The sequence below is a fragment of the Fopius arisanus genome, unplaced genomic scaffold (assembly GCF_000806365.1).
Source record: "Fopius arisanus strain USDA-PBARC FA_bdor unplaced genomic scaffold, ASM80636v1 scaffold00006, whole genome shotgun sequence".
In the NCBI taxonomy this organism is placed as follows: Eukaryota; Metazoa; Arthropoda; class Insecta; order Hymenoptera; family Braconidae; genus Fopius; species Fopius arisanus.
In genome coordinates, this window is record NW_011887745.1 from 764,031 (window position 1) to 778,335 (window position 14,305).

General features: G+C 36.1%; 4 protein-coding genes across 5 annotated transcripts in view; 3 read left to right on the forward strand and 1 right to left on the reverse strand.

Moving 5' to 3' along the window:
* Positions 1-7: 7 nt before the first annotated feature.
* LOC105273637 (WD repeat-containing protein 16) lies at positions 8-3,953 on the reverse strand (the record flags this gene model as incomplete). The annotated part of the gene is given in 10 exon segments (XM_011316188.1): positions 8-376; positions 470-993; positions 1,264-1,561; positions 1,704-1,852; positions 1,918-2,090; positions 2,237-2,513; positions 2,793-3,042; positions 3,118-3,295; positions 3,533-3,732; positions 3,799-3,953. Coding segments are annotated over 10 exon segments (2,286 nt in total). The 5' UTR covers positions 3,845-3,953.
* A 75-nt stretch (positions 3,954-4,028) lies between these two features.
* On the forward strand, positions 4,029-5,781 carry Det (Deterin). Its single transcript, XM_011316189.1, has 3 exons — positions 4,029-4,180; positions 4,770-5,091; positions 5,407-5,781. The coding sequence occupies exons 1-3, from the start codon at positions 4,140-4,142 to the stop codon at positions 5,518-5,520; spliced, it is 477 nt and encodes a 158-aa protein (XP_011314491.1). The 5' UTR covers positions 4,029-4,139; the 3' UTR covers positions 5,521-5,781.
* An 817-nt stretch (positions 5,782-6,598) lies between these two features.
* On the forward strand, positions 6,599-13,235 carry LOC105273639 (putative inorganic phosphate cotransporter). 2 transcript variants are annotated; one of them, XM_011316190.1, is made up of 2 exons: positions 6,599-7,242; positions 9,611-13,235. In XM_011316190.1, exons 1-2 carry the CDS (start codon positions 7,122-7,124, stop codon positions 11,056-11,058), a joined length of 1,569 nt encoding a protein of 522 aa, XP_011314492.1. In that variant the 5' UTR covers positions 6,599-7,121; the 3' UTR covers positions 11,059-13,235. The 2 variants fall into 2 exon arrangements, with proteins under 2 accessions (XP_011314492.1, XP_011314493.1); XM_011316191.1 differs by lacking the exon at positions 6,599-7,242 and adding an exon at positions 8,609-9,115.
* Positions 13,236-13,816: 581 nt separating this feature from the next.
* LOC105273641 (dipeptidase 1) overlaps positions 13,817-14,305 on the forward strand; it is a 6,912-nt gene continuing 6,423 nt past the window's right edge. The window contains exon 1 of the mRNA XM_011316194.1: positions 13,817-13,922. The gene's annotated coding sequence lies outside the window, so the exon portion shown is untranslated. The remainder of the gene's footprint in view (positions 13,923-14,305) is intronic.

The window sequence follows — 14,305 nt, forward strand, 5'->3', positions numbered from 1 at the left end:
GATTTCAGTTTCTCTATATAAACCAGACGTTCGCTCCAGCCCCCGACCAAACTGTAAAAAATCTCTACGAGTGCTACGGAACAGATGGAAAACTGATAATTCACTACTGCAAAAGCCAAGCGTGGGGTTGAGATATGATTCAGCTTTTTCATTAAAAAAAATAGTTTCCATCACTTCAGTCTTCATTACTGGGCGCCAGTGACAGCTAGGCACAACTCATTCTTCTCCAAACGTCTAGAGGCATTGGCCTCTCTCAGAGACTCATTTCTCATAACCGGAGAGTTCTCCTGATTGACTGGAGTTTTCTCACCGCGACATCTGCAACTGTCCTGGGCCGGTCTTATAGGATCATATTCGCAGACCTCTGAATGTTTACCTACGAATATTTTTTATTCCATGTTTATAATTTCAAGAAGGATATTTAATTTTATTTACAGAAATTAAAGTGATTTTAATTTAAGATATTTACTCTCGTGAACAGTCCTGACACTCTCACTTCCAGATCGTTGACTGATCTTGTCAATGTTCTCTTCCTTGACCTCTTTGGAGTTCCTGGAGCTCCTCGAGGCTTTCGAGTGCTTCGAACTTTTTGCAGAGTCCAGGGAAAGAGCTATTGGACTTCTCCAGATGATCACTGCACCATCTGCACTTGCACTGATAATATGAGTGCCTTTTGGATCGAATTTGCAGGCTGTGATGATGGCAGCGTGACCTGTTCCCACGTAAGTCACCTCTGCTGTATGATAATCCCAGAATTTCAACAAACAGTCATTTCCACCGGTGACGAAGTAACGACCGTCAGGGCTTATGTCCAGACAGTTTAGGGCTCCCACTTTTGAACCCTCTGCTTCACGAATCAGTGAGCCATCCAGGATCTCCCAGTAACTCACCTTACGGTCGCTACCGCAGGTCAATATTTGGAGACCATTTGGGTGGAATCTCGCTGACATGTGCATTGTGTTCCCCATCATAATCTGTTTTCTACAGCAGTCACTACAGAATCATTTTTTCATTAATTTTACCAATTAAATTTTGCTATTCATAATTTTTGGTCGTTATGGATTTGTAATGTAATATTATAAATGACATTATAAGAAATGCCTAATAATTTAATTGGATTTTTATAAGATGAGGCACCGTAGCATTTTGTAACGCAAAAAAATGATTGCGTCGCCAGTTAAAGAATTTAAACACCATTAGCGATTTGTGTTGTCTGTTGTAAATTGAAACCGGAAAAAGTTTAAGAATAATTGTTATCATTACACGACATCCCAAATGATGCAAGTGCCATCAGAACTGGAACTAACGACTTCCTCATTACTCTGGGAAGCATGAAGAGCTGTAATGGGTCCTCGGTGTTCTTTCAGCAGAGCTTTGAGCTGTTGTACACTCTTCATTATTGTCCAGAACCTGACCTGTCCGTCACAGCCCCCTGTCACCAGTGTCTTTCCATCTTCAGTCAGACAGAGTGCAGACACAGCCTTTGCATGAGCATTTTCAATAGCGAAAAATAATTTGCCACTCTGTGGTTTAAACGCTCGGACAATTCCATCGTTCCATGCTAATGGTAAAAAATATAGAAAGAAGAAGAATCCTTGAAACAACGCAACGATTTTTTAAGTCGAAACTATTTAAGATAACAACAGCAATTGACTCAGTAGTTGAGTCTCAACGAGAAAAAAAAATCGTGCGTGACAATTTACCAGACATAATCAATTTTCCATCATGAGAGAAACAGAGACACGTGCATACAAAATTGGGTACTGTAATTCTCAGTAATTCCCTGCGCGTATCCAAATGCCATAATCGAATGTCATTTTTACTTCCTGTTGCAAATATCTCGGAGTAATTGCTGCGAATCATAATGATTAGAGATTATTTTTTTGGCGCAGGTGCTATTAAGTAGAATTTAATTACTGAGGGAATGCGATGTCATAGACTGCGTCGATGTGACACGTCAGGGTGATTCTGGGTGCGAAATCGGTTAAACAAATTTGATAGATTTCGCAGAAGGATGTGCCCACTACAAATGAGTTTTTACCGTGTCTCACGATCGATGTCACTGAGCCTCCGACATGAGCTTTCATCATCTGTAATGAGTAATTGAATTTTTAATAATTACCTAGGTGACTGTGAGGAGCAGTTGGTGGGGAATACCTCAAGTCGCGTATATTGTAAAAAAATAACATTTTCTCCTCAGTTTCGGAATATTTCTAGGTAATAAAATATACATTACTGGTTGTAATTGTGGAGTTGTGGGGAGTTTAACAGCTGCTTTGCACGATGAACTCATCGGATGGTCCAGAATACCTGCGAGCTCCACTGTCCCATCACCAGTGGCAACGATTATTTTTTTACCAGGGAGAACCAACAAATTTGTTATTCCACCGGAATATAAATCTCCATTTCCCATTTTCACTTTCTTCGGGTTCTTCGATATTTTTGAGTAGCATCCGATCATCACTGGAGGCTGCACCGGTTCCATTCTCGATAAATCATTGTCATAATTGAGTCTGAGGTGAGGAAAATATGACTGGATGAGGAAAATTCCTTCATGTCGTTTAATAAAAATGTCAAAAGTGAGGAAACTAAAATGATTTACAGAGAGGAGTGTCAAATATGACACGTGGAGAGAAATACCCAATAAACATATGACCGAGGAAAATATTACGTAACTGTAACGGAATTTTTTTATAACCATCCACAACTTCTTTCTGAATTTCTTGTGAAAATTTGAACCGCTACTGTTGAATATTTTTTAATAAATATTTTTCTTCGTGTATTTTTTTTACCGCGCTCTAATGATATCTCCAGTAGAAGTGCCGCAGAAGGCTTCCTCATCTTGTTCGTCGATTGTGATGCAATTGACAGATCTTCGCAGTTTTCCCACTTTAATGGGAACTCCGTACACTTTCCGTGTCTCTGGGTTGATTCTCCAGACTTTTAAATTTTCCTCTCCACCGGATATGAAGCATTGGTTTCGGTGATTCAGGGCGGCAAGGGTGATCGCGCTTCCAGATATTTCAGTACTCGCAGACGCACCTTTTTTTTTTTGACGCATTATAAATATATAAAGAGATATTCCGGCATTTTACTGCATGTACTTAAAGGAATTACCGCATACTGCTGTATTATTGGCGACATCCCAGACGATGATATTTCCATCGTCCTTGCCCCCTAAACTAACGAGATAAGTGCTCTCACAGGTAAAACAAATGTCTTCAACTTTAGCTTTATGAATTTCGTAACTCGCCTTCTTCTTCCTTCCATCGAATTCCCATATAATAACCGGAGCCTGAGGCAAAAATATAAATAAATTATCAAAAGATGTGAAAATTAAATTCTACAGCGATTGAACAGAAAAAGAAAATAAATAGATAAATCAAACTGGAAAAGATTCCGATATTTCTATTCGTTAAAATATGGAAAAAAAAGCATTTCTCTCCAAAAATGATGTTTTTGATTTTTTTTGATTTCGATGAATTAGTAGAATAAAGAAAAATAGAATTTGGACCATGACGAAGAAATCTACTTTAAACCCCAGATGCGTAAGTTGTCCTGAAGCGATGAACGAGCCACAGGATGAAACAGTCAAGGTCGTCACGACATTCGTGTGTCCAGCGAGAAAGTCCTGTTGACCACTGTCAATATTTCTGACAGTAATTTTGCTCCCCATCGAATAAATAAGATATTCCCCATCCGGATGAATATGCAATGCATTTTTCGTTCTCCCTGTCTCCACAAAAATGCAAAAAAATAACAATTGACACAAAATTAAAATCAAAGTGATCTACAAACCGTCGAATCCAATGATTCCGAGTAAATCCATCTCTTGCACATCCATTGAATGAAAAATTAATGAAAAAACGCCTGAGGAATGTTTTATTTATTCTAACAGAATTAATCATAAGTTTAGTCAATGATGATTGACATTTGGTGAAAACAATAATTCCCGCGTGGTTTCCATGGTAACGTAGGGCTTGCCAAAATGGTGGAATTGAATTTAGGGATCATTAAGTTGGTAACTCTGGGCTTTTGAAAGTTTAGGTGCTTCCAAAACGGTCGTTGAGTGCACAAACTCGCTGCCTCAGCACTTAGTACGTCAGATAAACAAACAATCGTGGAAAATATTATTACGGATGAAGATATACGACGTAAATAACAGCATGGACATGCTTACGTGAGTGCTGATTGATTTATCCATTGTATTTTCATTTTTTATCAAGTGGTGTGCGAGGCTGATCCAGACGACAGGATTAACCTGTAAATTTCTGTAGGATGAATACATGATTATCAATTTAATTGTATTCAAATGTCTTGTGTTGTTTGGTTTTATCCCATTGATTCCTCCAAGTTTATGGTTGAGAAATTATTTTCAGAAATCATTTTGAGAATTCAAGACGTGAAGACGGGATTTAACAATTGATCCACGTCAGCCTCAAGAATCCTAGGAGACAATTATATGGTTAAGAAGAGATATAAAGGGATTCTCTTTTTAGTCAATTGACCTTGAAAGCTCCAATTTATGGTCTTACTTTGGAATGATTAATTTCAATTGAAATCCGATAAAAACTGTTCCACCCATGACAACTGGTCCCACGAATGTCACATTATCTCAGTGACAAATGATACGATGGATTGTTAGATTTTCGTAGAGATTCTAGTATCGGTGTCCTTGGCAATTTTCATTATCCCGATAATGACCTAATCAGCTAGACTAAATGCTCCTCTCAAAGCTCTGAATCTATGGCAATTCCCACTATTTTCAGATCCCTCAACCAAAAATTCGGGTCCGCAGGAAGACTAAAAACATTCAAAAATTGGCCCTTCAATCACGACGTTCGTTGCAATCCAAAAGCAATGGCAGATGCTGGATTTTTTGCGGTGGATGATCCAGAGGAGCCGGATTTAGCTGAATGTTTTTTTTGTGGAAAGCAATTGGATGGATGGGAGGCGACTGATGATCCCTGGGAGGAGCACAAATCGCATCAGGCCAATTGTGCTTATGTTAAATTAAATAAAACTACAGAAAACGAATGGACGATCAATGAGACATTTGCATTGCTGAAGGAATACTACAGAAATCAGGGTGTAAGTCCCCCAATGTCTCATTCAATTCCATCATACTTCGAAATAATTCCTTAACGCGTAAAAAAAAAAAAACAGCTCCTGCGCTAGACTGATTTATTACCAACTTTGAGTTTAGAGATAAGACATTGCTGATTGCGAAATTCATTACGCTGGAATTTTAATCATGATGTTTATCTCCTGTGGACATCCGTAGAAAAATCACCCGCGTATTCAATTGGTCGCGATTGATTTTTCATTACTATCATTTACAGAAATCATACTCTATTTGATGTGCCTATCTGATGATCTAATTACTTTTTCCATTCTTTTCCACAGAATCAAAGAGTAAAATCTCTGAAAGACAATTGGAACGACGAGATGAAGTTACTGACGGCAGAAATTCCCCAACTCTTGCAAAAGTCAAGAAAAAACAAAAAAATCCTAAAATAATTCTGTATTAGTCAATTAATTATAAGTTATTTCGATATTTGTGAAATCTTTATATTTTTTTATCTTAAAAGTATTCCTAGATATCAGTGATGAAAGATCTCCTGATCTTGATGAATCAAAAATGGAAAAAAATCCTCGAAATATCGTATTTTATTGAATCTTTCACATTGATCAGAAGAAAAAAAGTTCGACATGTTGACAGCCGAATAAAAAACTTCCATCTACTTGATAGACATCGAATAAATAATCATTCAATCATAACTCGAGGACGTGTATTATATGATTTCATGATGAATACGAGTTCAGGTTAATATTTATTGTACTAGTATGCAAACGCAGATATTCCGGATTTTCCGTTTGTTCATTCTTCGGATTTTGTTCAACCGGAGAAGTCAGGAGCGAGACGACATGGCATCGTTAACACAGGTGGAAATTTTTCTAGATTATTCTCAATATGATATTATTACACGGATCAGGAGCACGGAGTCAAGGAGGTAGGGATGTTTGACATTAGAGATAAGGTATCTAATCAGGACTTATCGATTTGTTAAATCAGTGACACGTGTGGGGTGGGGCTGCAAATCAACATTGGCAAGGGAAGATTACCCATCACAATTTTGTGCAACACAACAGATTTGTTGTCTTTCCTTGTGGGGTGGAGTGAATTTGAAGGAAGAATTTTATTTATTCTATTCTACTATTAAAATCTAGCTTAACTTTGTTCTAGGATTCACACTCAAGAATAAAACGAAATTTCGGAGAGATGACTTTAAATTTTGTGTATTTTTTCCAGAACAGGGCGAAACCAGCGACCATTTAAGGACGGATGGAGTATTTCGGAAATATAATTTACTCCAAAATTGGGATTCCTAATTACTCCGCCAATTAATTGTTTTTTCCGATAATTATCAGCTAGCGTTCTAGTCGTTGACAACCGCTAGAACACTAGCTAACAATTATTGAAAAAAAAACGATTAATTGCCAGAGTAATTAGGAATCCCAATTTTGGAGTAAATTATCTTTTCTAGATACACCAACCGGTCCTTAAAGAATATTCTTAAAAGATCATTGAAATATCGTATCCCTCCGAAATTCAAGATGAATAAAAGTGGAGAAGAAACACAATGAACAATTTTTCGTGTCTGTTTTTTTCCATTTGATTCAGATAACCACACAGGAGTTTTTCAGACGAGGTTCCTCATTCACTTTATTTATTCGATTCAGATTAATCCATTAATCCACGAGATGTTCTTTGTTCACACGATTTATTTATTCTCGTCGCATGACGATAGATATCTCCCCACAATGCGAACAAAACTGATACTCGAATTGCACGAAATCAGTAGAATGCTTTTAAAATGATTGGAAATATTGGAAAAAATTAAAATAAATTTTCATCAATGTGTTATCAATGCGCTGTCTTGGCCGAGTGGCTTTTAACCAGATAACGATATGCCTGGGGATAACAACAGCCGTAAGGACTCAGTTCAAATACACTTCAACATCGAGACAGTGACGATTAATTGCACAAAGAATTTTTACCAGTTGATTAGGTGAAATTGAATGAGTGGGTTATCGATAGTGATATTTGCAATGGATGAATGACAGTTCACGCTGCAATAATCATGAGATGTAAGACTGTAACACCCGAAGCTATTCCCCTATTGCCAAAGAGGACTTATTCAACGAAAATGATTTTGTCATCAGTCCCAAGCAAACGAGGTAATTTAAACTTTCACTGTCAACTGACCCAATTGAACGATCTAATTTGACGTATTGCAATCACTTTGGCTTTGATTCGGACGTCAATGGAATATTGATATCGCAATTAATAGAGAAACCATTTGCTATCGAGATATGATAAAAATGTAATTAATCAAGTCGCTGATTAATCAGCCTGAAATTTATCTTTTGTAATCACGAGTCTTGATACGTGGTAATGAAATTCCCCAAATGTTTCGATAGTAGTCATAATATTTGGAATAGGTATCAGAGTTATTTTATTGTTATAAACAGAGGAATTTCACTCGTCGTTTTTGAGACACGTAATGTTGATAGATGTTGGTAAATTATCGTGTGCCAATTGGGGTTTGCGAATCAATTTCGTGCATTCGTCGAATTTACTTGGACATTTTTAAAAGAAATTTTTATATTTAGATCACGAAATGTTAATTGTTTTTTTTTATGTTAAGGCTCCGTTGGTCTCGAGAAAATTTATGCAGAGTTACGGCTGAGGATTAATTTTTTTTTGATGAATTCCCCGGTTTTTAATTAACTAATGAAATCCTGGAAATCCTTTTTTTTCCTCGTACTATAGTTATGGCATTTAGATTGACGTAGAAAAAGCTGATAAGTCAGATAAATAGTACTCAGAAAGTCAAATGTTTGAACGGAGGAAAGAACAATGTCTAAACTATTGAATATTCAATCTTTCGAGAAATAAAATAGTTTCAATTTTATTTTTCAGTTTAAAAAATCCAAAAATGTGCGAAAATATAAAAATTCATAATTGAAATTGAAATGACATTAATGAATTCAAGAGGAAATTGAATATTTCCACTGCTATCCGTTTTTTAGTATAAAAATCGAGTAAGAATTCCAAACGATCGATTTCTCGATCTAAATTTTCCTCATTCACAAAATATTTTCTTCTTCTCCCGAAGGAGCAAGGAAGTACTCGAATAATTAACGTCAAATTTTTTTAGCTTCTCTTAAAACTGTCTGACAGAAATTATTCTTGGCACCTATTAATTTTCACGAGAGAAAAACGTAAATTAATTTGTGAACATAATCATCGAGTTACCTCAGGGTCTTAGCAACAATAATAATTTCGCATTGTATAATTCTCGTAACCGACACCTAAAGATTATAAACCTGAAATAATATCAAGGATATGCACTTTTTGCGAATACTTTTATTGAATAATTCTTAGCGTACCAAAAAGAAAAAAACCTGTTGAGCATTGTCTTTAAATATTATAAAAAATTGAAAAGCTGTGATTAGACAAAATAAAATAGGATTATTTCGGCAAAATGTGTTGCTAAATGAAACTGTCAGCGTTTGACGCGCTAAATAATTGATCAGCCTCGATAAATTAGTAATAAAGCATGCAATAGCGATAAAATAAATGTCGAACAAATTCCCCCGTTATTGTCTCCATCGTGACTGGTGGGTAGGGATAAGGTGATACCGGTTGGCAGGATTTTCCCCAGTTATCTTTTTATTAATGATACGTACCACAGGTAATCGAAGTTGAAAAGAGTTTCAGTTCCTTATCTCCGGGTTTCGAGGCAAGAGTAGGATATCAAAAGGGGGGCCAGCGTCCGATACACATCGCTTTCCTCACATATAAAAGGAATAATAATTTGTGACAAATCCTCAGTGCCGTTTCATCGTTAGTGACGGTCACTCGGAAGTCACTGTTAATTTTATAAATAATTATCAATTCACCTCGCAGTGCAAGAGACCAGTGAATAACACCGAAACCACTGAAATTCTCTTGACAACAATTACCTCATTTTTTAAAATAATTTTGTATTCTTAAAAAACAAGGATAAAGCACTCGTTAAAATGTTGTCAATCTGGCGCGGTTGTTGTAAGTAAACAAAATGTCAAAACATTTATTCGTTGAGTGGCAATGGAACTGAGAAAATCAATTCGTATTATTTTAGCATTCATTCATTTTATTTAAAATCCGAATATTTTAAATAATTCCAATTACCATCACTACTGCCATTCACATGACTTTTTTTTTCAACTTAATAAATTATAACTTTACTAAATATTTCAGAATCTAAGAGAGATTGAAAAATTTTTATAGATAACTTTTTTGCAGTTTTCATTTTTCTCTGCAAAAGAAGTTATGACGGAAATTTCGTTATCTCTCTCAGCTTGATGAATATTCCTTGAAAACTATTAACGAACACAATTTACTCGTTACTTCTTCTTTCCATGGAAGCAATAAAAAATCTTGAAGAGAACGAACTGTTGATACGAAAAATTGAATGCAAAGATAATAGTAATTGCTGCTACTGAATTGTTTTCCACTAGTGAAAACCCAATGGATAACAAATAACTGATTATTTTCTAGGCATAAGAGTGCAGCAGCGATGGGTATTCGCAATAATGGGCTTCCTGGCGTTGTTCAATGCTTACACAATGCGCGTGTGTCTATCCATAACGATAACCGAAATGACAGTTCCCATAAATTCATCCCACAACTACGACAACACGTGTCCCGATGATCGTGTCAAAGAGAATTCAACCAAAGTGAATTCAACGAGTAAAATATACGACTGGGATGAGCCAACCCAGGGGATAATCCTGTCGTCCTTCTACTGGGGCTACGTCCTGACACATCTCCCCGGTGGAATGCTGGCAGAGAAATTCGGTGGAAAGTACTCTCTAGGTCTCGGTATCCTCTCAACAGCTCTATTCACGCTGTTTACACCACTAGCTGTTGAAATGGGTGGTTCAACAGCTCTGATTGTCCTGAGAATTCTGATGGGTCTTGGTGAGGGTACGACATTTCCAGCGCTGAATGCAATGCTTGCCCAGTGGACACCACCAGAGGAGCGTTCCAAGATCGGTTCCATGGTGTTCGCAGGTGCACAATTGGGAACAGTTTTCACGTCAATCCTCTCAGGTTTGATTCTTCATTATTCAGAAATGGGTTGGCCAGCAGTGTTTTACGTATTTGGAGCGATCGGTGTTCTCTGGTTCATCATCTGGACACTCATATGCTATAACAATCCAAATGAGCATCCCTTCATCTCCGAGGCTGAAAAGAAATTTCTTCATGAACGAATGAGTGAACACACCCATCAGAAACCACCACCTGTACCCTGGCGTTACATGTTCACATCAGCACCAGTTTGGGCACTGATAATGGCGCAGATTGGACACGACTGGGGATTCTTCACGATGGTTACCGATTTACCCAAGTACATGAGCAGTGTTCTTGGATTTTCCATTAAGAGCAATGGATATCTGTCGTCCTTGCCCTATCTCTGCATGTGGTTCTGCAGTATATTTAGCTCGTGGCTCGCTGATTGGTTGATAACAGCTGGACATTTGTCCAGAACGAATGTGAGAAAGTTGGGGACAACTATTGCATCGGTGGGACCTGGAATCTTCATCGTTGGGGCCAGTTACGTTGGATGCAACAGCTTCACTGTTGTTGCCATGTTCACTATTGGAATGACTCTTATGGGGACTTTTTATCCTGGTATGAAGGTCAATGCTCTTGATTTGTGCCCTAATTACTCTGGCAGTCTTATGGCTGTTGTTAATGGAATTGGTGCACTAACTGGTATCGTAACTCCGATTATTGTTGGAGAATTGGCACCTCAGAGCACCAATGATCAGTGGAGGCTTGTCTTTTGGATTGTCTTGGGTGTCTTTCTCTTTACCAATGCTATCTTCATTGCTTATGCCAGTGGAGATGTACAGTACTGGAATGATCCCGAGTTTGTGATGAATCTGAAGAGCGGGGAGAAGGGAAAGAGGGAGCTCAAGGAACGGAATAATCACTGCTGATTAATTATTTTAGATTAATTCGACTCTGGGAGAGGATGAGATGAGAGTGACGAGTGCAGGTTTCGGGTCGTTCAGTGCAGAGGCTCGTGAGAAAAATTGGTGAGAAAAATGGTGATAGGGATTGTGATAATAATTTTTTTATCTTGAATGGGTTTTGTTGGGTTTTTTTAGGAATTTTGCGGAATGTCATAGCTCAGGCATTTCAACTTTAGGATCGGTTGGCCTTGAATCTCTTCTAAGTTGAGAGAGATAGAGATTTTTTTTTGTAAAAGTTAGGGCAATCTTTTTTTTATCAAAGCTGTCCATCGAAATTTTTATAAATATAGTAGTAGTTTTTTGCTTGTTCAGAAATTATGGAGTAAGTCTCGGCTATTTTTTTTCATGGGTTTCCAGAGATAAGGAGAAGTTGAAAATTGAGATAAAACTTTTAAAAGCAAGATTTCACATATTATTTTCTCCGCAATAAAGTTGTCAATCCCAAAATCGTATAGCACTCGTCATATTTCAATTGAAGATTCAACCGATATTCGGTAAAATAGAATAATGAGAGAAACAAATTATCTTGTTCTTTTACTGGAACTGAACTACTCATTTAATCTAGCATTGTTTGCATATTGACTGCGTCGAATGCTGTGGCATTCTAGCTATAGGATCCAAAAAATTGTACATAATTTTCCAACCGTTGTATTATCAGTCATAATTTTTCTAATCTAATATTTATGATCTCCGTTTTTGATTAGCCTTTAGTATTTGATTACGCTATTCTCAAATGTCTCAAGAGCTTTCGATATTTGCGATTAACCGAGCATTCTTTCTGATTATTTTAAGTCGACTGTAACTGATAGTCATCGGGACTTTATCGGTTTATGGCAGTAGCTCATCCCCAGGATTCACCGAGTAAATAATAATATTGGCATTTTTCCATTGTATCGAGATGGATCAATGGATTAACACCTTCATGACAATTTACACGGGAAAATGGTGGGAAAATATCTGATAAAGTAGTCGCTGTTAAGAGTATATTGGCTATCCGAAAAATAGCGTAATGACTCGTAATGACATTTGTAAAAACGACGATAAATATTGTGCGTTGTCATGACTAAATTAGGTGAGCTCGATGCGCTGATCAGAAACAATCAGAAGTCATAAAATAACTTCTGATGATTCTTCATGGATATTTTATCTTATCGTCATATGATTTTGCGGTACCTCGCTTTTGAGGAGATTTTATCTCCATTTCAAGAGGACAACCGGGAAAAATGGAATTTCCGACCTTGGGCCATTGCTCTCAATCCATTGGCTCTCACTATCTAATTTTTTATTGTTAATAATAGTGATTGCTCCATAGCTAGAGCTCGCTGAGTGATTTTTTTTTTTCACTCATACCCTTGGAGTATCGATTACTGTTTTTGCTAACAATCAATTTGTTAAACTCTGGTCCTCTGGATTTAATTGTTTATAATGGATTTTCCGCATTTCGAATATTTTCTCAGGCCTTGATGAGCTGGTGCTTGAGTCGTTGGCCTTCATGAGCTGTTGACTTGGCAAAATTTATGAAAAAAAAATGTCGCGCAATTTAGCCATCACTTGACATACATTGATTGATTGATTTTTATCTTGATTTTTTTATTTTTATTCGGAATTGAGGGGAGAGCGATTATTAACGGGAAGACAAAGAGTGGAATGCGAATGAGATGAATGATAAATATCTGCGATTATTGGTAATGATAAGGTCTTGATTGATTCAGTATACATTTTATTGATTCATTCATTCATTTTTAAAAGTCCATTGTTACAAAATTATACTCGAATTTTTTAACAAAAAATAGTCGTAACAATAATTATTTCCATGGAAATTAAAGCTAATTGGGAAAACCAAATGCATCTGGTCCGTAAATTGCAAAAAAATTTATTACTATATGAAAAAATATATATATATCGAAGAATATATAATATAAGAATATATATAAGTTTAGTGTATATTTTAGAGTACATTCTGTATATATTTTGGAATATATGAAATTGGCTCATCTTGTATATTTTCTGAAATATATTTGTCGATGGAGCCTAGTTTCGAAGAATTTATTCACATTTAATTATTGTATAAAAAATGTGTTTCCAATATTTGTATAATATATTTCTCATTGTTTTCTTCCGACCATGTATTTTGCAATATGTTAAATAAAGGGAATGTTTTTTGAAAATTCTTTTCACCTTGTTTATATATCATTGATACTATTTACATATATATTCTTAATATATATTGTCTAAACATTAATAGCTATTAGGACGCTAATTTCCATGACTGGTATAAGTAAATCCATTTGGATGATTAATCATAGCTTAGACAAAAACAAAATAATTACCTAATGAGGTACACTTCGTACTCATTTTTTTATGATTCATAATCTATGACCCAATATTATCTCGTTAAAAAAAATGTATAGCACATCAAAGTGTTTAATTTTTAAACAATATTATTTTTTATTATTGCAATTATTATTAATGAAATATAGAGATATACATGAATATATATACTAATATAAATATAAAATAATATCTATTTACGTATACATGTGTATGTGTAAATAGATATTATTTGAAATGATGGATATATTAAAAAAAATTAGAATTAGAAATACCAGTCCTTAAAATAGATGATAACCGAAGCAAATGGGGATGTCCCCCCGTATTGGTTGTGAGATAAGTGCGATGGGTCTCTCTTATATTCGTTTGATTGACCATCACATCAGTCTGATTGTGTAGGGCCTACACTGTAGACTAACGGACAGCTCAAAGACCAGATCGTCCACGTCTCTTCAGTCAACTCTTGAATTATTAGCGGTCAAAGTTATCGCATAAAGGTAACGCTAAATTACGATTTTTAAAAATTACTCTTATCTTTTTTGGAAAATGTAGAATTTTTTGGAAATCATGAAACTGGATTGGGATTTAAAATTGAGATGAAAATCTTCCACTTGCTACGTACCTGAAAATTACAAATGAAGATTAAGGCTCGGGTGGATTATCTAGAAAAGATCATTTACTCCGAAATTCGGATTCCTAATTACTTTGGTAATTAATCGTTTTTTTTTCAATAATTGTTAGCTAGCGTTCTAGCGGTTGTCAACAATTAGGACGCTAGCTAACAATTATCGGAAAAAACGATTAATTGACGGAGTAATTAGAAGTCCCAATTTTGGAGTAAATTATCTTTTCCAGACAATCCATCCGGGCCTGAAGGCTC